The sequence below is a fragment of the Marmota flaviventris genome, chromosome X, assembly GCF_047511675.1.
Source record: "Marmota flaviventris isolate mMarFla1 chromosome X, mMarFla1.hap1, whole genome shotgun sequence".
NCBI lineage: Eukaryota > Metazoa > Chordata > Mammalia > Rodentia > Sciuridae > Marmota > Marmota flaviventris.
The window spans coordinates 135784456-135811721 of NC_092518.1; the positions used below are offsets into that span (position 1 = coordinate 135784456).

The 27266-nt window shown below is 42.9% G+C and overlaps 1 protein-coding gene and 1 pseudogene across 1 annotated transcript; both read right to left on the reverse strand.

Moving 5' to 3' along the window:
- Nucleotides 1-308: 308 nt before the first annotated feature.
- LOC139703198 (olfactory receptor 1N2-like) lies at nt 309-1426 on the reverse strand (annotated as a pseudogene).
- Nucleotides 1427-25414: 23988 nt separating this feature from the next.
- On the reverse strand, nt 25415-26353 carry LOC114080139 (olfactory receptor 10V1-like). Its single transcript, XM_027921701.1, has one exon. It carries the CDS (start codon nt 26351-26353, stop codon nt 25415-25417), a length of 939 nt encoding a protein of 312 aa, XP_027777502.1.
- Nucleotides 26354-27266: the final 913 nt, after the last annotated feature.

Sequence of the window (27266 nt, forward strand, 5' to 3'; positions counted from 1 at the left end):
ACACAGGGCCTAAGTCGGTACATATACAAATTCAAGGGACAGGCAGGGCTCCAGACGGGTGGCGAGGGACGTGGGACATACAGAATGCCCGGGAATTACATCCCCAGGGCCAGGAACACCAAAGTCAATCTGGGAGTGCTGGTTCACTGAGCAGATGAAGGTGGAAGACAGCAGAAATGTGGGACACAGCCAGACGCTTGGGAGATGGGTCTTGAGAGAGGGACAGTCCCCTCCCAGTGAAGGGGAGGAAAAGACAAGGCATCCTGGCTCAGAAGCAGAAGTTGGTGTCACCAAAACCAGACATTGCTTCAACTGAAGAGGCCCCTCAGGGCCCCCTTCATGTCCTCATTCCTTAGGCTGTATATGAAGGGGTTGAGCATGGGAGCCACCACTGCATATAGGACGGCGGCCACGGAATCCTCAACTGTGTAAGACGAGGAAGGCCACAGATAAATCCCAAGCAGGGTCCCATAGAACAAGGACACCACCGCAAGGTGAGAACTACAAGTGGAAAAAGCTTTCATCTTGCTCTGAGAAGAATGCAGTCTTAGGATGGCTGAGAAAATGCGCATGTAGGAAAGAGAAATCAGGAGGAAGGGGGTCACAAAAAGAAGGCTCCCCAGGGTATAAACAACCAACTCATTGACATGGATATCTGAGCAGGAGAGCTTTAGCAATGCATAGAGTTCACAGAAAATGTGTTGAATTCTGACACTTGCACAGAATGACAGTGTATCCATAAGCAGGGTGTGGACCAAGGGATAGATGTTTGTGACAATCAGAGCCACAGACAAGGAGGTGACACAGAATTCGGGGCTCATGGTTGCGGCATAGTGAAGAGGGTGACATATGGCTACGAATCGGTCATAGGCCATCATCGCCAAGAGGACATTGTCCAGTTCTAGAAATAAAATCAGAAAATACATCTGAATGAGGCACCCAACCTAAGGGATGGACTGGCTCTGAGTCTGGATGTTCAGCAGCATCTTTGGTACAGTGACAGAGGTGAAGCAGATGTCCACACAGGATAGACTGGCTATAAAGAAGTACGTGGGCGTGTGGAGGGTGGGGGTGGAGCCGATAGCCAGGATGATGAGCAGGTTCCCCACCACCGCGACCAGGTACATGGATAGGAACAGGCTGAAGAGGAGGGGCTGATGTCCAGGCACCGCTGACAGTCCCAGGAGGAGGAATTCTGAGACGATGGTTACATTACTTCTCACCATGGCTTCCAGTTTCTACAAATTCACATTGGAAATACATCCGTCAACACGACCAGAGGCAGTTTGGGGAAGCCCGCACGACACCCATGTCACTGATGGAAATCATACTTGTGGAAGGATCTCCAGCCTGGGGTAGTCAGCACAAGAGAGTATGGGGACCCTACAGGCCACCAAGTGTCTTGAGGGTGCTGCTGAGGGCTGAGGTTCTCCGTGGGACTGACCTTAGTCAACCCCCCTCCTGCTTCCTGGGGAGGAAAGATCCAGGCAGAGAAGATAAAGAGAACTGAAGGAAAGTTGGGGGTTTTTTGGGGGGTGGGGAATGGGTAGAGGCAACTGTGTAAGACTTGTCTCAGTAGGAACTCTCAAAAAGGACCAAGGTTGACCTCCATGAACCATTCTGCTTGTCCATGTAGAGGTGTGAGAGATGACGATTAAGTTAAAATTGTGTGTGTGTGTGTCTGTGTGTCTGTGTGCATGTGTGTGAGAGACAGAGAGAGAGTGTGTGCTCAAACACAGGCACATTATATACTTGAAGAAGATATTCATCAAAATGTTAACAGGGGTTATCTCTGGGATGTGATTGTAACTTGCATCTTTCTTTTTTTATATTTATATTTTTAGTTGTAGTTGGACACACTACCTTTATTTTATTTATTTATATGTGGTGCTGAGGATCGAACCCAGGGCCTTACACGTGCTAGGTGAGTGCTTTTACCGCTGAGCCACAACCCCAGCCCCTGCATCTTTCTTAATACAATAAGCACGTATCGGTTTTCCCACTGTGCTGTATTGATGTCGACAAGTCTTCCAGGAGGATTCTGTGAAGGGCAACTCTCACACAAAAGCACAATTAGGGGCTCATACGCAAACAGTGTCATACAAAAGGGTGTATCATGAAGCCCACTGGATTTGAGAATACTCCCTTCCCCATGCTGAACGTTTCTGAACAGCGAGCTTTCTGGCCTAGCCACTTTCTTCCCCAAGTGGGATCCTGTGCCGCCCAGTGACAATAAGCATTTGTGTCCTACGAATGGAGAAATGGCACACTGGAAGCATCTCCACATAGTAGTTGTCCCAGGAGTTGTATCAAAGCAGTTCCTGGGGCTGCATGCCGAGGCAGCAATGGCATGGGAAAGGCCTGGGGTTCCATCCAGAGAGTCAGTAACCAGAGGCAACCCAGGAATATCACTTTAGGGAGAATAGTAGAAGATTTAACAAAAAGAAATGCACAGCACCACGAGTGGCATATGACTGGCTCAAAGAGACTTTCCCAGTGAATTTAAGATATGCAGCCTATGCTGTTAACAAAAACTGCCACCTGAGCACACACACACACACACACACACACACACAAAGGCTCTGATGCTGCAAGGAGAAGCACTGCAGGAGGAGAAAGCTCCGGGGCACTTCCCAGCAGATGCAGTGAAAGCAGGGGAGTCCAGTTCGAGAGCACCTAAGTGTTTAAACTGTTTGTTTGGGACATTGGAAATCCCTGAAATCCCCCCCACCCCGCCCCCACTTTCTGTGCATTTGATGTGCTCTGGGTGTGTGTGCACCCGCTGGCACATGCATACCCACGATCCAACAGCCACCTATGCCTCACTTGTCACTGGACTGGTGGACACCGGAGCCTTAAGTCCATCTAGGCTAGGAAAGAGACTGTGACATGGAAGGGCGGGAAGCTCCAGGAGGCGGTGGGAGGTGCCGCTGCCTGTCAGCAATGCAGGAAGGCAGAGGGTGCTTTCTTTCTTTTGAAATTGGTGTCTGAACTCTGTGACAAGGTGGAAGGTTGGCAAAGAGTGGAAGTGGGATGGGTCTGGGTCTGGGTCTGGTGGAAGCTGCTGCCCAGGGCAGGCTGTGGGGGCCTACACCCCTCCCCCATGCTCAGAGGTGTTTGGAGGATCTACTACTGAGACCTGGGCCCTTCTCCCCACACCCCTTGCAGCACATGGACTGAGGCTCTGAGAACACTGGGGGTGTTGCCACCTGCAGGGCTCCATGGGCCACCTGAGAAGGAAGATTGTATTGTAAGTATTCCATTATGATTACTTAATTTTATTTTTATCTTTAAAAATTTATTCTAATTAGTATTACTTAATTTATCCACTTATTCTATATTATTTCTCACCCACTTTTCTTACTTGTCAGTGGAGTTTATAGGTCCTTATTGATAAGTTATCTCTTATTTTTTGAGACACAGTGTGCCCTCAAGTGACCAATGCCACAGTTCCACTGGTGACTACTCTCTCCTCTCCAAGTTGTGCTGCTGACCAAACCCTAACACTTGATCCCACTGGTTGTTTGTTTTGATGCAGAGAATCACCTCCAGCACAGGGCACATTGTAGAGAGACAAATTCCTACTGAAAAGACCCTCATATACCAGACGAAGAGGAATCCACTCCAACAGATTCACAAGCAGTACAGAATCACACAAGGAACCATGATGCCTGAAAAAGTTCACATCTCCCCCAAAACTGAACCAATGATACTGAGGTGGATGAAATGCAAAGAATACAAAACTTGGCCATTCAAATGATCAATGCATTGAAAGAAGAACTAAGGAAGGAACAGAGGGAGACAATATGGGATATGAAAGGTACGTCAATAGCGAGAGACAGATTCTGAAAGAGAACCAAGAGGAAATCTTGGAAATGAAAGGCACAATTAAGTCAAGTGAAAACTCAGTTGAAAGTCTGCCCAACAGATTAGATCCAGGACAGGACAGAATTTCGGAGCACAAGGACAAAGTGGGCAGACATGAATATTCACATGCTCTTAAAGGAAAAAATGAGAAACTATGATCAGAATACGCACAAATCTGGAACGAAATTAAGAGTCCTGACTTAAGGTTCGCAGGTTTTGAGGAAGAAGCAGAGACACAGGCCAATGGCACTGATAACCTAGTCAGTGAAACAATAGCAGTAAAATTTGCAAACCTTGGGAATGAGATGGGCATCCAGGTACTGGAGACACTTAGAACCTCAAATAGACAAGACCCGGAAAGAACCTTCCCACGACACATTATAGTTAAGATGCTGAAAATCCAGAACAAAGGGAAATAATTGTTGTTAAAGCTGCAAGAGAAATTCCAGGTCACCGATAAAGGAAAATGAATCACAAAAACAGCAATTTCTCAGAAGGAAGCATTGAGGCCAGAAAAGCTCAGAAGAATGTGTTTCAAGCCCCCAAAGAAAATAACCACCAACCTGGATGGGCAGACCCAGCAAAGCTATCCTTCAGGAAAATAAACGGATACAAATAGGAAAAGCAGAAGTCAAATTAGCTATGTGCTGAAGACATGATCCCATATTTAGAAGGCCCCCAAACTCCACCAGAAGACTTCTAGAATCAGCAAGCAGATTCAGAAAACTATCAGGATACAAGAGCAATCTTCATGAATCAATTACTTTCCTATACGCCAGTAATAAAGGTGCTGAGAAAGAAATCAGGAAAATGGTCCCATTCACAACAGCCTTTAAAGAAAACTTGGCATTTAACCTAACAAGATAGGCAAAGGACCTCGACAATAAAAATTGTAGAACACTGAAGAAAAAATTTGAAGAGGAGCTCAGAAGATGGAAAGACTTCCCATGTTCATGGATAGGCAGAATTAATATTGTTAAAATGGCCATACTGGGCTGGGGTTGTGGCTCAGAGGTAAAGCGCTCACCTAGCATGCATGGCATGAGGCACTGTATCCAATCCTCAGCACCATATTAAGTAAATAAATAAATAAATAAAAAGATTGTGTCAACCTATAACCTTTTTTAAAAAAAAAAAAAATGGCCATACTACCAAAAGATTCAATGCAATCCCCGTGAAAATACCAATGACAGGGCTGGGTTTGTAGCTCAGTGGTACAGCGCTTGCCTACTGTGTGAGAGGCACTGGGTTCAATTCTCAGCACTGCCTAAAAATCAATAAAATAAAGGATAAAAAAAAGAAATGCCTTTTAAAAAAATACCAATGACAGGGGCTGGGGTTGTGGCTCAGTGATAAAGTGCTTGCCTAGCCTGTGCGAGGCCCTGTGTCCATCTATTACCAAAAACTTAAAAAATGTTTGATAACAGAATGACAAAATTGAGAATAATTGAGAATTGTGTCTGCCAAGGGTTTGTTTTTTTTTTTTTTTTTTTCAGTCCTGGGGATTGAACCCAGGGCCTTGCAAATGCTAGGCAAGTGCTCTACCACTGAGCTACATCCTCAGCCCTGCCAGGGTTCTTAATACTTATAAAACATCTTATAGTCAGGCACGATGGTACATGCCTGTAATCCTAGCAACTCAGGATGATTGCAAATTCAAGACCAGCCTCAGCAGCTTAGTGGGACCCCAAGGATTTAGCAAGACCCAATCTCAAAACAAAAACAGAAGAAGTTGGGGATGTGGCTCAGTGGTTAAGCACTGCTGGGTTAAATTCCCAGTACCAATTTTTTTTTTTAATATATAAAGTTCCCTATATTCCTATATCACACTTGTAGACAGCTTGGTTTTTAGTTTTATTTCCTTTTGTTTTTGTCTTATTTAAACTAAATCAGTATAACTGTATGTACATAGATTAACTTAATAGGTATACTACTTTATTCCAAGAGAGCTATTCATATTTATGAACAGGGAGCTACTGATACTTACCATAAATATGATAATCTACCATATCTCATTGTGTAATTGTCACAGATTTTATACCTTTTTTTAAAAAAAAAGTGGAGTGTGGCCATTATGTGAAGATTTTTTAAAAAATTATGCCAGTATTACTTAAACATTATGTATTACTAAACTATATTTGGTGCAAGATTAGGAGGCATGAAATACTCTTGAATGTGGTAGCAATGATTGATCATGAGGTGAGATAAGGCAAGTGAATGGTACTGAGATTAGCATACAACCTGTGAAGCTGTGCATGGTGAGTTTAATGTAGACATAAAGTTATAAATTATCTTTAGGATGTTGGGATAAAACTAATTATAATAAAGAAATATTGATGTTCTTCTGTATATATCAGATATACCTTCTTTTTCTGTATTATGGATGAAACAAAATATTTTATTTTGGTACTAGGGATTAGAACCCAGGAGCACTTTACCACATCCCCAGTATCTTTACCATATCCATTGAGCACAATCCTAGCCCTTTTTATTTTTTTTATTTTGAGACAGGGTCTCATTAGGTTGCTTTGGGCCTTGCTAAATTGCTGAGGCTGGCTTTGAACTTGTGATTCTCCTGTCTCAGCCTCCTGAGTTGCTGGGATTACAGGTGTGCACCACCATGCCCAGGTAAAATGTTTTATTTTTAATACAATCAATAAGATACTTTTTTTGTATTTTATATACTTAGTTTTATTGTAATCAACATGCTAATTGTACAAATTAATGATTTTACTGTGCCCTTTCCATACATGCACACATCACACCTCGATCCCCACTCCCTTCTCCCTTCTCTTGTCCTCCACCCCACATCTCCTTCTCCTTTCTTAATAGTCCTTCTTCTACTTCCAGGTAAGCTCCCTAAGACCAGCCCTGTGGCCCTATGCCTGTTACAGCTGTAGTGCCCATACATTTTCTCTTATATGTGCAGGTAGATGTTGAGGCTGGCTGTTAGGGGATTGAGAAATCAGAGTTTTAGGTGTCAAGTGGAGCTGAAGTGGTAAACTGGAAACTTGGAAGATGCATAAGTTTTCTAGGGCTGTTGCTACAAAGTGTCACAAACTGGGTGGCTTAAAAGAATAGAAATTTATTCTCTTATAGTACAGCAGGCCAAAAGCCTGATATTAAGGTGTCACCATGTCATGCTTTCTCTGAAAGTTGTAGGGAAGTTGTTGCATGACTTTCTCCTTGTTTCAGGTGGTTGCTGGCCATCCTTGGAATTCTTGTCTGATAGACATATTACTCCATTTTTGCATTCATCTTCATATGGACTTCTTATCTCTCTCTGCCTTTTTCCTTCTTTTAAAAAACAAGGGTATCAGTTGTATTGCATTTAGGGCCCATGCTACTTTAGTATGACCTCATCTTAACCTGATGATGCTTACAAAAACCCAAATTCCAAATAAACTCACATTCACAGGCACCACGAGTTAGCATATGCCACTAAGTCTGGCTTGCTCCTAATTCCTTTTTCTAATATTTATTTTTTAGTTGTAGGTGGACAAAATATCTTTATTTCATTTTTATGTGGTGCTAAGGATCGAACCCAGTGTGCTAGGCAAGTGATCTACCACTGAGCCACAACCCTGTTGAGAGCCACAGCCGAAGGGGCCCCTGCAAACTTCCAGCTGGAGATGTTGAGAGCCACAGCCAAAAGAGTCCCCCAATGAGCAGCTCCGTGGTCTGAAAGGGTGGGGAAACAGCCCAATGAGCATCACAGCAGAGGAGCCAATCAGCTGGCAGCTGGAAGTTTGCTGGGGCCCCTTCCGCTGTGGCTCTCAACACAACCCCAGCCCTTGCTCCTAATTCTTGATTGACTCAGAAGTACAGAAGGTTAGGGAAATAAAGGAAATCCTATATGGTTCCTGGTTTCCATGCATACTTGCTATTTATATAAGGTCATTAGTAATGTGCCTCTGTTTGATTTGTGTTCTCTCTCTTTTTTCCCCCTTAGTCCTATTAAATGTGTCCCTGTTGTTTGTAGAACACTTCCTTATTCTTCTGGGACAGATATTCCAGTTCATCTTGTGCTTTCTTTGCCTTACTCTGGAATTGGTCATTTGTCTAATGAGTTGTGTTTTCTTTAGAGAAGAATGCTAATTACAAATCAAGATCCATGCCTGATCCTCTGCAATTGGGAGCCCCTTTTATCTTTGTCTTCAGCAATGAATATTCCCCACTATAGCACTGATTTCAATAGCCCTTGACCATTTCCTTTGTTCTGAGCACCACACTATAGCCCAGGACAGCATCCTGCCCTCTCCATTGAGATGCTACACAGAAACTTGGAACAATGAGCCAATGAGAGAGAGAGATGGAGAAAAACCTAGAACAATGTTGTCCTATAAGCAGCCAACAGAAAAGTGATGTAAAAATAATGGAACTGTTATGGCTGAAAAAAAACAAGAAAAGAAAAGATGATGAGGATACAGATGCAGAAATGATGAGTCTGAGGACAAGGATGACAATGAGGATTTTGTCAAGCAGGTTGTTGGTAAAAGCTGTCTTTTCTTTAAGCTATTTATCTTGCCCATTACCAGTCTCAAAACTTTTAGAGAACAGAGATTTCAAGACTTTGGGGGATTTTTCATTTTTACCTTTTTTTTTTTTTTTTTTTTTTTTGGTCATTGAACATCTAGACAAGGAGGCAGGGCAGACATACACAACAGCCTTGTATTTTAGGAACTACTCCTGCCCCACACTAGTCCTGGTCCAGTTACCTTCTAATATAATAGTGTCCCTTGCAGACACATGCCTCAGAGGCAATGCTGGCCCCACTCTGCCCACCTCCACCTGTACCTTTCCTGTTGATTTGGCCCACTTCCACACACAGAAATAGACCAGTGCCCAAGGGGTAGTAGCTTCTCCCTACAGCCCCTGGTCTAGCTGAAGGAGTAAGGCTCACCCTAGCTCCAAGAACTTGCCTAGGTGCTCCCTGAGGATGGGGACAGGTAGAACCCAGGAGTGGCTGCTCTGCATCCCTGGCCATGTGTCCCCAGGACTGGACCACATGTGGGAGACAGGACCAGTTTGGCCCAGAGAAGCCTGCCTCCCTCACATAACAGAAAGACATGGGACCAGTCAGCAGGGGCATCAGGCATCTTCTAGGACTCCCTGGCATGCTTGGAGTGGGGTGGGATTGAAGGGAACCAGTCATATGCTAAACAGTCTCAGGGGTTAGTGTTTGGGCATGTGCACTGGGAAACTGGCTGTACGTAGCAACACTGGGAAATCCACTCATTATACGGCCTACTAGTGTCAGACTCCAGGTAGTGCCCACTTTTCAGAAGCAGCCTACGGGGATCTGTTTGCGCAGTCGCACTAGATCTGCCCGGCCTCCTACTCTAGAGGGTGGAGCTTTATGAGGGAGTGATCATTGGTTAGAAAATATAGGGGTTCTTCCGGGTCATGTTGGTGTGAACCAATTACAGGACAGGAGGCCTTGTCAGCGGATGTGTTTGCGCAGGCGCTCTGGATATCCCGCATTACATTGCACTAAGAAACGGAGCTTCGTGTTGGGAGTAGTAGGTCACACAGCTTCCGGTGGAAAAGGCGGGAGTGTTTGGGCTCCCTGAGGCTGATGAAGGAGGAGCCATGCAGGCAGCAGAAGAAGGTGCAGGTGTCGCAGTGGTTGCAGCGGGTGGTGCCGCCGGCCACGTCGGGCTGGTTGGCCCTGGCGGTCCTGGGGGTCCTGAGGGTCCTGAAGGTCCTGAAGATCCTGGAGGTCCTGCCGGTCCTGGTGGTCCTGGTGTCCCTGGCGGTCCTGGTGTCCCTGGCGGTCCTGGTGGCCCAGGAGGTCCTGGTGGCCCAGGAGGTCCCGAGAATCCTGGTGATCCTGATGACCCTGGTGATCCTGGTGGCGCAGGTGATCCTGGAGGCCCTGGTGTCGCAGGAGAGGCAGATGCTGCAGTTGGTGTCCTTCCACACTCGCCAGGGCCTGGTGGAGATGCTGCGCCAGCCGCTGGAGGTCCAGGTAACTGATTGTTTCAGTTGTATCCTATTTCAGGATCCTCCCAGTGGTCTGGGCAGCTAGGGGACAGACCAGGGATGGTTGGAGGGGTTTTCCTCAGGCAGGTGACGACTGAGAGAGGAGCAGGAAAGAATTGTAACTGTAGGGTTTGGGCAGGGCATAGCCAGGGCAGAAGGATGGGGGAAGTGATGGGGAAAACCAGCCCAAAGGGAGTCAGGGGACAATGGATGATGCTGTCCAGGGTAGCCTAAGGGTATCGGATGGGAGGTGGCAGACAACAGAGGCAAGCCTCAGAGTGAGAAGAACACCTTGAGCACAGGTAAAATCAATAGTGTGGGTGATGTCTTAACCAGTATCTGTACCTGCACACTGCCAGCCTTTCCCATAGCCTGTGGATGCACATGCTGATCTCTGAGGGCCAGTTCAGAAGGAGCTCAATGTGAATGGTCCCATCTTTGCTGTGTCAGTTATACAGTGGGCTTGGTAGAAGATGACAGCAAGTGGCCAGGGCTAGTCTTAGTCCAAGGAAGCACTATAATGAAGTCTGAATAAGGGGGGTGCTCTGCACCTGTGTGAGGAGGCAAAACAAGGAAAGTGCCCCTCCTGCCCCCTTACTTGATATTCTCTTTCCCTTTTAGATGATTAACTGCTGAAGATCCTGGCCAACTCCAAACTTCCATTTCCTTCTGTCTTGACTGGCTTTCCCTGGTGGTGCGGATCCTGCAGCGCTTCGTGCCCCCAGTTTTCACTAAGCCTCAGCAGGGAGAATAGGACTAAGCTTTACCTTGAGCACCATTTTAGGCAGTAAATCCTTCCCTTGGCTGATGATTCCTACAGTAAATACTGTAGGATATCCTACTTTGCTTTGGGGGAGCCTAATTTTTTTTTTTTTTTATAATTTGGCTCCTAGGCTTTAGGATCTATTTGTTTTGTTTCGTAATCAAATGTTTGTTACTCCAGAAAATAAATCTGAGATGCTATTCCAGTGTCTTTGTTTCTTTTAAGATCCAGAACCTCCAAATATTCTTGCCATTGTTGTCAGGTTTTAAGGGAGGTTCTGAGATTCAGTTATTCTAGCAGTACAAGGTAATTGAAGACAATTTAGGAAATAGAAGAAAAATAGTCAATTGGGTCCTATCATTCAGTTTTAACTACTGTCAAGATTTTGGAGTATTTTCTTAGTATTTTAGTTGCATATAAATATATAATCCCTAAGACATGAGCCTTGCCAGGAGTGGTTTAAGGTAAGGAGTGATGTTAGCAGAATATCATTGGAGGGTCCTTGTTCCCTACTCACTTATCCTAAGCTGCACCACCCAGGGCACATAGTATTTGGAAAACATACTGCCACTGTCAGATAAAAACCTGGTAAACAAAGAGCTGATGACAACATGAAATTGAGATTAGCCCAAGAGACTCCCTCTAAAATGCAAAATGCCCCATAGGTCATTACAGTGTATGTCGTGGGGATACATTTTAACTCTAGTAGCATTAGTGGACTCTGCTGTGCTAAGAGCAGACCCTGAGATTGAGAGAAATCTCCATCAACATTGGATGTTCAGCCAGGCATGGTGGTGCATGCCTGTAATGCCAGTGGCTCAGGAGGCTGGGGCAAGGAGGATCATGTGTTCAAAGCTAGCCTCAGCAATTTAGTGAGGCCCTACGTAACTCAGTGAGACCCTGTCTCTAAATGAAATACAAAAACAAGCTTGGGATGTCACTCAGTGGTTAAGTGCTCCTGGATTTACTCCCAGTACCAAAAAAAAAAAAATGCTTTTAGGCAACTTGTTTGTGTGTCTTCTCTTATTTTTTTTCAGTGAAAATATTCATTCAGGGGCTGGGGTTGTGGCTCAACGGTAGAGCGCTCGCCTTGCATGTGTGAGACCCTGGGTTTGATCCTCAGCACCACATAAAAATGAATAAGTGAAATAAAGGTATTGTATCTAACTACCACTCTAAATAAATAAATAAATAAAATATTCATGCAATCTCTCAAAACATGATCTGCTTTTATTTCCACCCACCCAAACATGCTTTACATTATTATCTTTTCCATCACATCTGAGATCACTCCATCCTTCCAGTTGCTCAGGCCAAAATCCTTGGTATTGTCTCAACTCCCAATTCCTCAATCCTATTTGTTCTATCTTCAAAATATATGCATAGTCATCCAGTTCATAATGCCCTGAATACTACCACAGGTCTGATCCAAGCCACCATCAATACTTGCACAAGTCATTATGACAGGCTCCTCATTGATCACCCTGCTTCTTTTCTGCTCATCCCCACAGTCTAGACTCCACACAGTAGCCAGAGGGATTGAATTCTTCCTGAAACATTTGCTCATAATGTCCTAATGAATTGTCAACACTTTTCTCTAACTGATGAGACAAGTAGACAGAAAATAAAGATGCAGATGATTTGAGCAACACCATCAATCAACTTTTTTTTTCCTGGTGCTGAATATTGAACCTATGGGTGCTATATGACTGGGATACATTTTTATTTTTTGAGACAGGGTATCACTAAGTTGCTGAGGCTGGCCTTGAACTTGTGATTCTCCTACGTCAGGCTTCTGAGTCTTTGGGATTATAGCTGCATGCCACCATGTCCAGCACCATGAATCAATTCGACCAATTCACACTTTGTAGAACACTCCACTCAACAGCAACAAGAACAACAGCAACACAATACACATTCTTTTCAGGTGCATATGCACTCTTCATCATGGTGGACTATATATATTCAGGACCATAGAACATGTGTTAACTAATTTAAAAGGATTGAAATTATACACAGTATGTTCTATGACCATAATGGAATTAAAATAAAGATTTTTTTAATGAGGAAAAAAAATCAAAACATTGTTATAGCATGCTTGGGTTGCTGCTATGTTTTGGATGTGATCTGGCTCCCTTATCCTCATGTTGAAATTTGATTCCCACTGTAATGGTGTTGGAGGTGGTGCAAGCTTGTAATCCTAGTACCTTGGGAGGCTGAGGCAGGAGGTTCAGAAGTTTGAGGCTATCCTCAGCAACTTAGTGAGATTCTAAGCAACTTAGCAAGACCTTGACTCAAAATAAAAATAGGGTGGGGATGTGGCTTAGTGATAAAGCTCTGGATTCAATCCCCAGTGCCAAAAAACAAAACAAACAAAACCCATACTAGAACCATGTCACATGGTTACCTCCAGCTGCAGGGGAGGCTGGCAAGAGGGTATTAGCTCTATAGTCTGCTTAGTTGTCTGACATCAATGTCTATGTGGTTGCCTGTCTCCTCTTTGCTCTTTAGTTGAGCTATTTTTATAGGTATCTAGTTCTCATGTGAAAGAGCTTGGAGAAGAGAGAGTGAGAGGGTATCAGAACCAGGCAGTGCTGAAGTCAGTCCTATCTCAGAGGAGAAAGAGTCTCCTTAGAAGTGGGACTTGGTCTGGAAGTCCCAGTGGAAGCAGAGGGAATGCCAACCCAACTTCCCTAAGCTGAAGGATATGAGCAGCTTCCTTTTTTGGTGGACCAATGGTGTCCTAGGAGACACCTGAGGTTCAGTCAGGGCCAGAAATAGATGAAAGCTGAGACAAGGTGCTGAGCTGGAGTGGGGGCTTGTTGTAGAAAGGGTAGAAATTAGACTTGCTGTTTTAGCCTGAGGTGCACAAATGAACACTGAAAGAGAAAGAGCAATGTCACCAAGGCCTTTCTGTTGTGCCAGCTTGATTCTTTGGTATAGAAGAAATTCAAGCCTCAGGTGAAAAATGTTTGGATCTGGAATGTCCCTTAAGAGCTAATATTCTGAAGCTTTGGTCCCCAGTGCAACAATGTTCAGAGGTGGGGCTTTTGGGCAGTGACTGGATCATGAGGACTTATGATTAATCCTCATCAGCAGATTGATCAATTGATGGATTAATAATTTGAATGGATTGTCAGAAGTTGGTGGAAACTATAGGAGATGGGACCTAGTTGAAGAAAGTAGGTCAGTAGTGGCATAACTTGGAAGGTTATATCTTGTCCCCCCTGCCCCTTGTGCTTCCTGGCTCCTGTGAGCTGAGAAGCTTTGTTCCATCATGTCCTTCCTCCAAGGTGCTGTGCCTCACCTCAGCATTGGAGTCAGCTGCCTATAGACTGAAAACTCTGAAACTGTGAGCCAGTATAAATCTTTCCTCCTCTAAGTTGTTTTTCTTAGGCATTTGTCACAGTGACAGAAAAGTCACTCACCCAGCTGGTATAATGAACCATGTGGCTATCAACATACCTTGTGAACATACTGGTAGCTGAATGAACTTCTTGGAAGTGGTGGAAACTATATGCAGTAGGGCATGGTTGGAGAAATTAAGTCATGGGGTAGGGGGTGCCCTGGAAGGGTATTTCTTGTCCCCAGCCCCTTTCTTTCTCTCTCTTTCTCTTTTTCATAGCTGCCATGGACTGAGCAACTTTCTTCTGCCATGTCCTTCAACCACGATGTTTCTGTCTTGGAACCAGCCAACCATGGACTGAAATCTCTGAAAATGTAATCCAAAAATCTTTCATCCTAAGTTGTTTTTCTCAGGTTTTTTTTCCAGCAATGAAAAGGTGACTAACACAATGTTCCTAATGGTTCCTTCAAACTTTCATATTCTATAATTCTAAATTAAGTACTTATGAGTCAACTTTGCTTCTGTTCTCTCAAATTTGCACAGTGGTTGTCACAGGGTTAGAGGAATGGGACTCATGGTAAAATGAGGAGGCTCAGACAAAACTGTTCACAAGTCCAGCATGTTCCCACCCCAGGAAATAACACCCAGTGTGTTCACCATGCCCCAAGACCTGACCCTCTGCTGGGCTGGTTCAGAAATCCAGCTGCATTACAGCTGGAACTGAATCCAGACAATTTAAATCAAAGTCTGAGCAACTGACATTGTGCACTCAAGTTTATGGGCACTGAAGTATAAAATCCAGGCAGCAAATATCAAGAACCAAAACAGCAACTGTCGGGTAGATCTGCTCATCAGTTGCCTAGAAATGTTATAGGTGCTTCATGGGGACCCTCAGAGTGACTCAAGGGCTTGTGTCCAGAGGGTGAGCCTTTCTTAACTTGAGCTGCCTCTAAATAACCATTTGTCTGAGATATTTAAATCACCTGGGACCTGAACCCCCCCCCCCTCTACCCACTGTACTCATCTCTCATCTGAGGCTTCATTCCCCAAGGTTCCCAGAGTATCCTCCTTTGTTTGGCTTATCTCTTGCATCATCCCTCCCAAAGGTGTTTCTTTTCTTCATTGTGGTGCTTGTTTACTCCCTAAATTCATGCACAGAATCCTAGAGGAAGGCAAAAGGGAGGAGATCTCCCTGGGGTCAGGGGGAGGAAGCCTGCAGATTCTCCTGCCTTCTCTTGAAAGGTGCTCCCATTTAACACAAAACAGGGCTGTTCACAGGGCACCAGAGTCATGAGGAGGGGCAACAAATGAGGACCCCATGCAGACAACAAGAAAGATGAGTCTCTGAGATGGAGAGAGAGAAGGGACAGAACATGGCCCTGAGGGAGAATCAGTGCTACTTGCATTTGTACTTATATGTCCATCATCATTCACCAGTTGATGGAAATTTGGGTTGTCTCCAAGTTGCAGTTCTTATCAATAAATCTGATATGGAATTTTATTCACAGGTCTTTTTAAATTCTCTTGAGTAAATGACAAAATAGGATTGCTGGGTAATACGGTAAGTGTAAATTTAACTTCATAAGAGAAACCAACAAACTGTTTTCCAGTGTTTATACCAATCTACATTTCTGCTAGTCATGTATGAGTTTTCCAATTTTGCAAGTTTTATTTTTCATTCTCTTTTTTTATTTAAGTATTTATTTTTTAGTTATAGGTGGACACAATAACTTCATTTTTAATTTTTTTATTTTTATGTGCTGCTGAGGATTGAACCCAGTGCCTCACGCATGGTAGGCAAGCACTCTACTTCTGAGCCACAACCACAGCCCTTATTCTTTATTTTCAAGTGTGGTTTTCCTATCCATGATCCTTTGCCTTTCTATACCAATTTTGGAATCAGTTTTAATTTCTACATGATTAAGATTTGAGGGATTGCACTATAGATAATGTGGTGAGTATGAGCACTTTAAGATTGGGTCTTTCAATCTATGCAAAGTATATTTTTCTCCATTTCTGTAAGTGTTCTTCAGTTTCTCTTTTCAACAGTCTGTAGTTTGCACATATTTTATCAAATGCTTCACTATGTGGTTCATGTTTGGGAATACTATTGTAAGTGATACTGGTTTTTAAAATTTCACTTTTTTCTTCTTTTGCACATTACTTAAGAATTTCACATATGTGTGGGCATGGTGGCACATGACTGCAATCCCAGCAGTTTGGGAGGCTGAGGCAGGAGGATCATGAGTTCAAAGCCAGTCTCAACAACTTTTTTTTAATTGATTTTATTATTTTTTTTAAATACACAACAACAGTGGAATGCATTACAATTCTTATTACACATATAGAGTATGATTTTTTGTATCTCTGTGTATAAAGTATGTTCATGCCAATTTATGCCATTATACATGTACTTTGTTTTTTTTGCATTACAATTCTTACTACACATATATACCATGATTTTTTCATATCTCTGTTTGTATATAAGGTATGTTGACACCCAATTCATGTCTTCATACATGTACTTTGTATAATGATGACCATCACATCCCATCATCCTTCCTAATCCCCTGCCCCCTCCCTTCCCCTCTCACCCCTCTTCCCTATCTAGAATTCATCTATTCCTCCCATGCTCTTCCTCCCTACCCCACTATGAGTCACCCCCATTAAATCAGAAAACATTCGGCATTTGTTTCTTTGGGATTCAGCCTCAGCAACTTAACAAGGCTCTAAACAACTCAGTGAGACCCTATCACTAATAAAAAGGTCTGGAGATGTGGCTCGGTGGTTTAATCCTGGGTTTAATCCCCGGTACTACTACTACTACTACTACTACTACTAATTTTAAATATGCAAACATGTCAGAAAAAAGATGGTTCTATTTCTTTTTTCTAACCTGTGCAACGTTTAGTTTCCTCTTTAACCTAGTTTATCATCTAGGATCCTGTATTAGTCAGGGTTCTCTAGAGGAACAGAATCGACAGGAGGTATGAATATAAAACGGGGACTTATTAGGTTGGCTCAAGCGACCAGAAGCTGGATAGTCCACCATGGCTGTCTGCAGGCTGGAGAGCTGGAGGAACCAGTAGCTACACAGTCCAAGAGGCTGAAGCCTCACAACAAGAGGGATTAATGGTGCTACCCTAGTCCAAGAACAAAGGCTTCTGGGGAATCACTGAGAGAGTCTGCTCTGGAAGAGTGAAGGAATGAGTGTCTGACATCTTCAGAGGATCTCAGCAGCAATCAAGCTGGCTTATGCTGCTGTTTCCTTATTCTTTCAACCTTTATTCCATCCAAGCCATCATCCTATTGGATGGTTCTGCCCACTCTTAGGGAGAGTCTCCATTTCAGTTGGCTCTCCCACTTGCCAGTCATTCCTACACACACCCTCATCAATACACCATAAACCTCTCAATCCTTGGCATCTCTTAATCCAATCACGTTGACAATTCAAATTAATCATTACAGGTATCCAGAACAACATTGAATACAAGGGGTGGAAGTGACCATACAGGCTTTGTTCCCAAATTTGGGGAGGAAATTCTGCCTTTAACTAGGTGTGTAGTTAATTATGGGATTTTTGCAGATTCCCTTTATTAGGTCCAGAAAGGTCCCTCCTATGCCTTGTTTTCTAAGAATTTTTTAAAAAATCATGAATATTGATAGAATGTTGTCAAATGATTTTTCTACATGTATTGAAATGATTGTATTTTTTTCCTCTATTTATTATTCATGTTATTGATTGATTTTTTTTTCTTTTTGGGTATTGGGATTGAACCCAGTAACCCCACTGAGCCACATCCTCAGCCCTGACTCACATCCTCAGCCCTTTTTTATATTTTATTTAGAGACAGGGTCTTGCTAAGTTCTAAGTTGCTGAGGCTGGCTTTGAATTCACGATTTTCCTAACTAAGCCTCCCAAGCCACTGGGATTAAAGGCGTGTGCCACCATGCCTGGCTTGGTTTTTAAAAACAAAATTGATCCTTAATTTTTGGGATAAATTACACTTGGTATTGATACATCAACCTATTTATAAATTGCTGGATTCAGGTTGTTAAATTTATCAAGTTTTTTTGCATACACTATGATTTCATGAGGGATCTTGGTTTGTAGCCTTTTTTGTGGTGCTGGGGATTGAACCCATTGCCTTGGGTATGCTAGACAAGTGTTCTCCCGCTGAACTACATCCCCAGATGGTCTGTGATCTTCTTTTCTTGTATTATGTAATGCTGGCCTCATAAAATGATTTGGGAAGTGCTTCCCCCTCCTGTACTTTCTGAAAGAATTTGTATAGGATTGATTGTCATGTCACATGACTAAACAGATCAGGGTTACTCCAAGTGAATTATAGGGAATAAAGACACAGACACAGAGATTACCTTTTCTTTGGGTTCAGTGACTGCTCCTCGACTGCAGTTCCCACAAGGGGGGCAAGGCAGGCAAGAGAGAGAGAGAGAGGAGCACGTGCTGAACCCTTTTATTAGGGAGAAGCCATTCAAATCAGGCAAGGGGTCAGGTTTACAAAGGAACAGGTGAGTGTATGTCAACCCCCCGCGGATGATGCCTACACCTGGAGCCACACCTCATTATCTGAGTGGGGTAACCCCAAGTTATTGTGACCTGGCACTGCCGTGCCAGACTGAAGGCAATAATTGGTCAAAACCTGGTACATCAGGACTTAAAGGTGTCTGCATCCAGGACAGCTCCTGACAATTGATACTATTTCTCCTTTAAATAGTACATAGTATTGATCAGCAAAGTCATGTGGACCTAAGCATGCTCAACATCTTTCATAGATTTAGGACTACTCAGGTTTTTTACTTCTTCACAGATCAGTTTTAGCCATTTGTGTCATTCAAGGAATTTGTTCATTTCATCTTAAATTGGTAAACTTATTTATAAATATTATTTCTAATATTCACTGATTATTCTTTATTTATTTATTTATTTATTTTCGGCAGAAATAACATCTTTGTTTGTATGTGGTGCTGAGGATCGAACCCAGGTCGCACGCATGCCAGGCGAGCGCACTACCACTTGAGCCACATCCTCAGCCCCTGATTATTCTTTATATCGGTTTTGTTGGCATTCAAAAAGGTTTCGGGGCTGGGGTTGTAGCTCAGTGGCAGAGTGCTTGCCTAGTGAGGCACTGGGCTCAATCCTCAGCACCACATAAAAATAAACAAATAAAATAAAGGTATGCTGTCCATCTACAACTACAAAAAATATTTAAAAAAGCTTTCAGATTCATGGATTTTTTCTGTATTCTTTATCTATTTTACATTTTATTCATTTAGTTCAAATTACTTCTTTCCTATTACATATGTAAATTTTAATTTGGTCTTCTGTCTCTGATTTTCTGCAATATTATTCTATCAATTTTGTTGCTAAATGAAGAGTGTTAAAATATTCATCTGTGATTGTGTATTTATCTATTTCTCCTTTCTTTTCTGTGAGTTTTACTCCATGTATTTTGAAACTCTGTTATATATAGTGCATACATATTTAAAGTTACTATGTTTCTTCATGTATTGACTGCTTTATCTTTAGCAAATGTCCTCCATCCTATCATATTTCTTGTTCTGAAATGTACTTTGACTATTAATATGGCCAGTCAAGCTTTCTTATGATTAAAGTTTGCATAGTTCATCTCTTTCCTTTTACCATACCTATGTCTTCATATTTAGAGTGAATTTCTTTTCTTTTTTTCTTCCTTTCTATTTTTGTTTGCAGTCCTGGGGATGGAACACAGGGCCTTGTATGGCTAGGCAAGGACTCTACCACTGAGCTATATTCCCAGCCCTTTAAAGTGAATTTCTGATGCTTAGTACATAGTTTTGTTTTGCTTTTTCATTCAATCTGACAATTTGCTTTTTTATAAAAAATATTTTGTTTTTTAGTTGTAGATGGACATAATACCTTTATTTTATTTATTTATTTTTATGTGGTGCTGAGGATTGAACTCCGCAGCTGAGCCACAACCTCAGCCCTACAATTTGCTTTTTAATTAAAACATTTGAATTTACTATTCATGCAATTGGTAATATTGTCAAGTTTGAATCTACTATACTGCTTATTATTTCCTATTTTCCCCTTTTGTTCTTTATCATCCATCTATCCATCATTTCATGACCTCTTTTTTTTTTTTTTTTTAGAATTCCATTGTATCTCTACTATGCCTTTTATTAGATATAGGGTTTCAAATATGTATATTTTATTATATCATAGAAAATATAGGCAACTTTGGAAAAGAAAATAAATATCAACCAATCTTACCATTAAAGATGAAAAGGTGGCATATTTCTGGGAAAATAAGCTGATTCCTGTTTAGTGTGCAGAACAGTGACTGTAATGTGTTACATTTGCATGCAAGCAAACAAACAAACAAACAAAAAAACACGTCCAGAAAGTTATTCAATTGGTGAGAAAAACTTCTAATTAGTTCCCAAGTGAAATACTTGGCTGAAGTTTTAATTATCCTGTACAATTCATTTGGGGCTGAATTTTTACTCTGAAAGTTTTTCTAATTGGCACCTCTTTTTAATGCAATGAGGAATACTGTGCTATGATGAAGTCTCTGAAGTCACTTGAAGCTTGGGGCCAGGTTAGACATCACGGGGCCAATGCTGCACAATTCTGTCTCTGTGGCTTTGAGTTGCTTCCTAAAGGTAACCCTTTCTAAATTCTACACATAGTTCTCATCGTATCTTGAAAGTCATTCCTCTAGAGAGCAACTGATAGCTTGCTTCATCAGCTTTCATCAACATTACACAATGAGATGTTTTCCTTCCATCCATTCCAATTACTCATGTACACTTTTGTTTGAATAAACACATATAGACACACAGGAAATGCTCGGCAAAAGATGGCCCCTCCTCGCCACAGCACAAGTCCTAGCCCAAACACTCTGGCAATCACATCTTTTGTGTTTTGAAATTAGAGATGACTTGTTCAGAACATAATAAGTATATTTTAAGACACATTAGGCAGAGTCTTTAATGATTAAGCCTAAGAGGTAGCAGAGTCAGGATATATAAATTCAAGGACAATGATTACTAAACATATAGCTTTTTGCTAGATCCTCAAGATCTTAAATTTCTGAGCTTCAAACCAGTGTAACCGTTCCTTGATTTCTATAGGGGATGGGTTCTAGGACCCCCCAAGATACTAAAATCCTCATGTAAAATTATATCATATTTGACCGTATTCTGTGCATATCCTTCTGTATATTTTAAATGATCTCTAGAGTATTTATGGTTTTTTGGTGGTGGTGGGGATTGAATCCAGGCCCTTGTGCTCCAGGAGGCAAGTACTCTACCAACTGAGCTATATCCCCAGCCCAACTTACGATTTTGAATACAATAAAAATACTATAGAAACAGTTTTTAGGCTGTGTTGCTTAAGGAATAATAAAAAAGTCTGTACATGTTTAGTACAGATATAATTTTTTGAGTACTTTTGACCTGAGGTTCGTTGCATCTGCATACCTAGAGGGTTGACGGTATGTTATGTGAACGTGGATGCCCCATGGGCAACTTAAAACCAACCAACCGCTAACCAAACTCACTGTGTTTACCCCACTCTCCAAATGTTTCTTTCTCCTTTCTCTGTCTTGGTGAGAGGCATTTCCACAGCATCCTCATCTCTTATCTCAACTTCCATCTAATCACTCTCCCTAGTCCACCTGAGGTCAGGTTGGCACTATTTCTTACCTGTGTGTTGAGAAGACTGTTTCCTTTCTTTGGCCTGATTCCTGGGTCCCTTTCTTAGAAATAATGCCTGAGTGGAGCTATCCCTCTGGGGAGGGGGAGGGGGTGGTGGCATTGGCCCACTTGATGAGGACCATGGGAGGGTCTGGCCCTACCTGTGAGGGCTGGTGGGCCTGGCCTTGCCCTTCCTGTTGGAGGCCACTAAAGGCCTCCAGCCCCCTGAGGGCTCTTGTGCTGGACCCAGGAAGTCCCCCACTACTCTGCGCCTTGCATCCTTGGTTTTCTCTGATCCCTCCTCCTACAATTTGGGGACAGTAAAAGATAACTCTGAGGGGTCAGGACCATCTGGGAACAGCAGGGGTGGGGGTACTCTGCTTTGAGAAGCTCAGCTGGTGTTGCAGGTACTTTCATCCAGATTGACAAGCCACCTGCCATTGATGGCTCTGTTTTTGGTAAATTTTTATTTATTCTAATTAGGTATATAAGACAGCAGAATGCATTTTGATTCATTGTACACAATTGCAGCACAACTTTTCATTTCTCTGGTTGTACATGATGTAGTGTAGCACCATATGTGCAATCATACACTTACCTAGGGTAACAATGTCCATCTCATTCCACCGTCTTTCCTACCCCAAAGCCCCCTCCCCTTTCCTCCCTCCCGTTTGCCCAATCAAAGTTCCTCCATTTTTCCCATGCCCCCCCATTATGGATCAGCATCCACTTATCAGAGAGAACATTTGGCCTTTGGTTTTTTGGGATTGGCTTACTTTGCTTAGCATGATATTCTCTAACTCCATCCATTTACCTGCAAATGCCATGATTTTATTCTCTTTTAATGCTGAATAATATTCCATTGTGTATATACCACAGTTTCTTTATCCATTCATCTACTTAAGGGGCATCTAGGTTGGTTCCATACTTTAGCTATTGTGAATTGAGCTGCTATGTACATTGATGTGGCTGTGTCACTGTGGTATGCTGATTTTAAGTCCTTTGGGTATAGACCAAGGAGTGGGTTAGCTGGGTCAAATAGTGGTTCCACTCCAAGTTTTCTGAGGAATCTTCATACTGCTTTCCATATTGGCTGCACCAATTTGCAGTCCCACCAGCAATGTGTAAGTGTGCCTTTCCCCCCACATTCTTGCCAACATTTACTGTTGTCTGTATGCTTGATAACTGCCATGCTGACTGGCGTGAGATGGCCCTTTTGATGGTGTTCATTCCCTTTTCACCCCAGAGCCCAATCTATGCAGTGCTTCTGAGTGGAAGGGACCTCTTCCTACTAACTGCTGCCAGACTGCCTAATTACCAGTCTATCCTTTTCAAAAGACTATGTGCATCTGAGTGTGTGTGTGTGTGTGTGTGTGTGTGTGTGTGTGTGTGAGAGAGAGAGAGAGAGAGAGAGAGAGAGAGAGAGAGAGAGAGAGATTGAAGGCAAGGGTATTCTATGCAAGTAGACAAAAGCCCTAGTCAAGGGCTTGGGTTGTGGCTCAGTGGTAGAGGGTTTGCCTCACACATGTGAGGCACTGGATTTCATCCTCAGCACCACATAAAAATAAATAAACAAAACATTGTGTCCATTTACAAGTTAAAAAATATTTTAAAAAGTGACTAGTCAATAGTGTTTAGCTTTTAAAACATTTTTAAAAATGAAGATCCGATATCTAATCAAAAGTAGAGAAAATAATATTAAAACATCTATCCTTAGTGGATATTGTGGCACACACCTGTAATCCTAGTGGCTTGGGAGCTGATGCAGGAGGATTGTGAGTTCAAAGCCAGTCCCAGCAACTTAGCAAGACTCTAAGTTACTCAACGAGACCCTGTCTCTAAATAAAATATAACAAAGGGCTGGCGATGTGGTTCAGTGGTTAAATGTCCCCTACCCCAGGGTTAAATCCCCAACACCAAGAGAAAAAAAAATTACGCTTCATAAATCTTCAATAGTTGTCAAAATTTTACTGGTTTATTTTAAAATTAGGGGAGGATTTACAGATGTGACCAGAGGGACCTAATGTTTCTTGAAGTGAGAGAAGGAGGAACACCTACCTAAACTTGCTCAGACAGTAACTATTTCCATCTCTGTCTATCTTGTTCTTATATTTCTTTTTTCTGCTCTCATTTTATTTTTCTCTCTCCAAAGTCACACAGATTTAATTCAGCTACCACTTCAACTTCCTTTGAGCAACCTGAAATTGTCATTAAATTTCTCTGAAAGCACCTCATGCTAGTGCCCCTTTTGCTACCCTGTCCATTCCAAGCTGCAGCATTGCCCTGCTCTGAAGGGGAGAGTGTAGCTTGAAGGAGGACGGGCAATGTGGAAGGGCCCAGTTGTGTCCTGAGCTGTGGCCCCGAGGGCAGGGTCATCACCTAGGCATGATGGTGGAAACAGTAGGAAGTTACAGTTGATGTTTATAGGATTTCTGTTTCATGCCTCATGTGGGAATTCTTTTTCATTCAATCCATAAAGAAATATATTGTTGATTGAACAGAGTCCAGAGGAAGGTGTCTTGGTAGTGTTTTATTTGCTCAGTGAAAGACCCATCAAGGACCTAGGCTCCCTGTTTCTTGACCCTTTTAACAGCATGTAGGTGTTCCTAGATTTGATGGTATGGATGATTCATCCCTTTTTGTGAAGAAATAAAAAGTAATTATTGTATTAAAATGAATTGTTTTAGTGCCTAGTAACTCAGATTAATTTGTGAGCTCCTTGAGAACAGAGACCTTGTCTTAAAATTCTTTGTATACCCATCATCAAACCCAGTACCTGGTATACTCGAGGTGCTCATTAATTTATTCAAGAAATATTTCCTGCTAAGTACTATAGTGGAGGGAAACACAGGAATTCAAGGCATCTAGTCCAATCTGTGGGGTGGATTGGAGACAACAAGCCCTTTCTTGGGATTAGTACACCTGACCTTTGTCCCTGAATCACTCATGGGGATGCATAGTTAAGTTCAACGATCTTTAATGAGTATTGATTATGTGCCATACACTGGGATGACACAGATTAATCATAGTTCTCACTTTCAAGGGGCTTCTAGGAACAGTAAGGGAGGCAGAAAAGCCATTTCAGCATTAAATGATATACATGAGGTCACAGGGGAGGGGCAGCTGGGTATGCTGGGTGGGTCAGGAAGGAGCAGGTTTCATGGGCTTTGGGGAACAACTAAGTCTTTGATTGAGATTTGAAGGACGAAGGGGCATCAGTTGGCCAAGAAGTAGAAGTGACATCATAGGCTACTATTAATGCTAGTGCCACTGCTTCAGTTTGCACTGCTGTATATCAGGTAATGTTTAGGTTATTTTCTGGTGGTGCAGGAATTCTATGACTGAGCTGGCTTTGCCTTTCTGCTTTACTTTACCTTATTTGGTTCTGGGAACTCCTTCTATTTCTATCCCTCCTGGCTCTGTGGCCAAAGAAGTTTTGTTTGGGTCCTCTAGTGACCTTCTGCTTGCCAGTGTCCACATTTCTGACAGTGCTCCAGATGACAAATGGAATCCCCCATGAGGGGGCAAAAAACATCTACAAACACTGCAGGACTGCCATGTCCCAGAAAACCTTAGGATCTGTTCCATGTTTCTGACCACCCAGAAAAGGGGGCAGTGAGAACCATGGAGAAGTCCTCATAGGGAGGCATGGGTCCACAAGGTGCATAGTGAGATGACTGGATTCTTGAAAGAGGTCAGGTCATTCCTGGTGGGCCACATCATCCCCTTCTACTTGATGGGCTATTGCTTCATCGGTTGGGGCTCTCCAGGAGTCTCTTCAGGGCACCCTTTACTTCCTTGTTCCTCAGACTATAGATCATAGGGTAGAGCATGGGGGTTACATTGGTGTAGATTAAGGACACAATTTTGTCTTGTTCTGGGGTGTAGCAGGATTTGGGGCGAATGTAAATGAATATTGCACAACCATAGTGTAGAAGAGACACCAACAGGTGGCCAGCACAGGTGGAGAAGGCTTTGCTCCTGCCTTCAGCAGAGTGGATTCTGAGGATGGCAGCAATAATGAATCCATAGGAGAGCAGGATCAGCAAGAAGGGAATCAGCAGGATGAGCATGCAGACAAGAAAGACTGCAATCTCATTGGCTCGTGTGTCAGAGCAGGCCAGGAATAGCACGGCAGGAATGTCACAGAAGAAATGATTAATCTCATGGGACTGACAAAAGGGCAGGAGGAATATGAGTGTGGTAAGGGTGAGTGAGAGTGCAAAGCCACTGATGCATGCAAGAACCAGCATCTGCAGGCAGAGGGCCCTCGTGATGATGAGTGTGTAGCGCAGGGGGTTGCAGATGGCCACAAAGCGGTCATAGGCCATAGCAGCCAGCAGGAAACACTCAGCTCCACCCAGGGCGATGAAGAGGTGCATTTGCAAGGCACAGCCCAGGAAGGGAATCCGCTGGTTCCTGGACAGGAAATTGGCAAGCATGTTGGGGACAATGACTAATATATAGCAAATTTCAATGGTGGACAGATTCCGGAGAAAGAAATACATGGGGGTCTGGAGACAGGTGTTAATGAGGGTGATGAGCACAATAGTTGTGTGTCCTGCTAGGGTGATGAGGTGCATGGCTAGAAAGAGTACAAAAAAGAAGATTTTCAGTTCTTCCAAGTCCCCAAAGCCCAAGATAATAAACTCAGAGCTTAAGGTGTGGTTTTTCTGCAATGTGTCCATCCTATATTCTCCTTTATAGAATTCCTGGGCTGAAAAGAACAGCTTGCTAGCAATTCTCCAAGCTGTGGGACGCTATGGAGCTCTTTCCACAGATGGGAGTGCAGCCAGCGTTTTTAGGCTTAGCCTTTGCTTTCATTCTATTAGCTTTCCAGTTCTGCCCACTCTTCATGGAGAATGAAGAACTGCTGACATGAGGTCACTTTGGTTCACCTGCTGAGTTATTACAAAGATGAACCAAGATGAGGGAATTCTAATATGAAGTTATTTTTCATAGACCAAATGACACTGTTTCTATCCGAACTGTCCTACATTTTGAAGAATTGTGTGCGGTGGGAGTGAGAGGCTAAGGTTGATGAAATCAGTAGGTTGAAATGGAGACTGGGCCTGCAGGGTCACTGACATTGCTGTAGGAAATTCCTGTAGGAAGGAAGGTTTGGTTAGTTCATCTTACACACTTTTGACTCTGTGCATTAGTTATATTATCCTTACTACCACTACCAAACTCCCAAGATTCCTGCAGCTGACAGGCTGTGAACAGTACAGTAGAAAGGAAGGACACATAACCTGCAGTAACTGCCACCTTTCCACTGTTTGGGCTCCTCAATTGCAGGGAAGCCTTAGTTTTATGTGGTACCTCCTTCTAGACACCTTCCCTGGCCTCTTCAGTTGCTCAGATGGGTTGGTCCCTTCCCTATGTTCCCATAGTACTCTGGGCTTCCCCAATCATGTTGTTTATCACTAAGTTCTATAATTTTTTTTGTATTGGGTTTGAGCCCAGAGGTACTTAACCACTGAATTTCATCTCCAGCCCTTTTAATTTTCAGATGGGGTCTCGCTAAGTTACTTAGGGCCTTGCTAAATTGCTGAGGCTTGCCTTGAACCCAAGATCCTCTTGCTGCAGCACCCTGAACTG

Bases quoted from the DNA above. Each gene is read 5' to 3' on its own strand.
- LOC114080139 (XM_027921701.1), bottom strand. From the start codon at position 26,353: ATGGACACATTGCAGAAAAACCACACCTTAAGCTCTGAGTTTATTATC.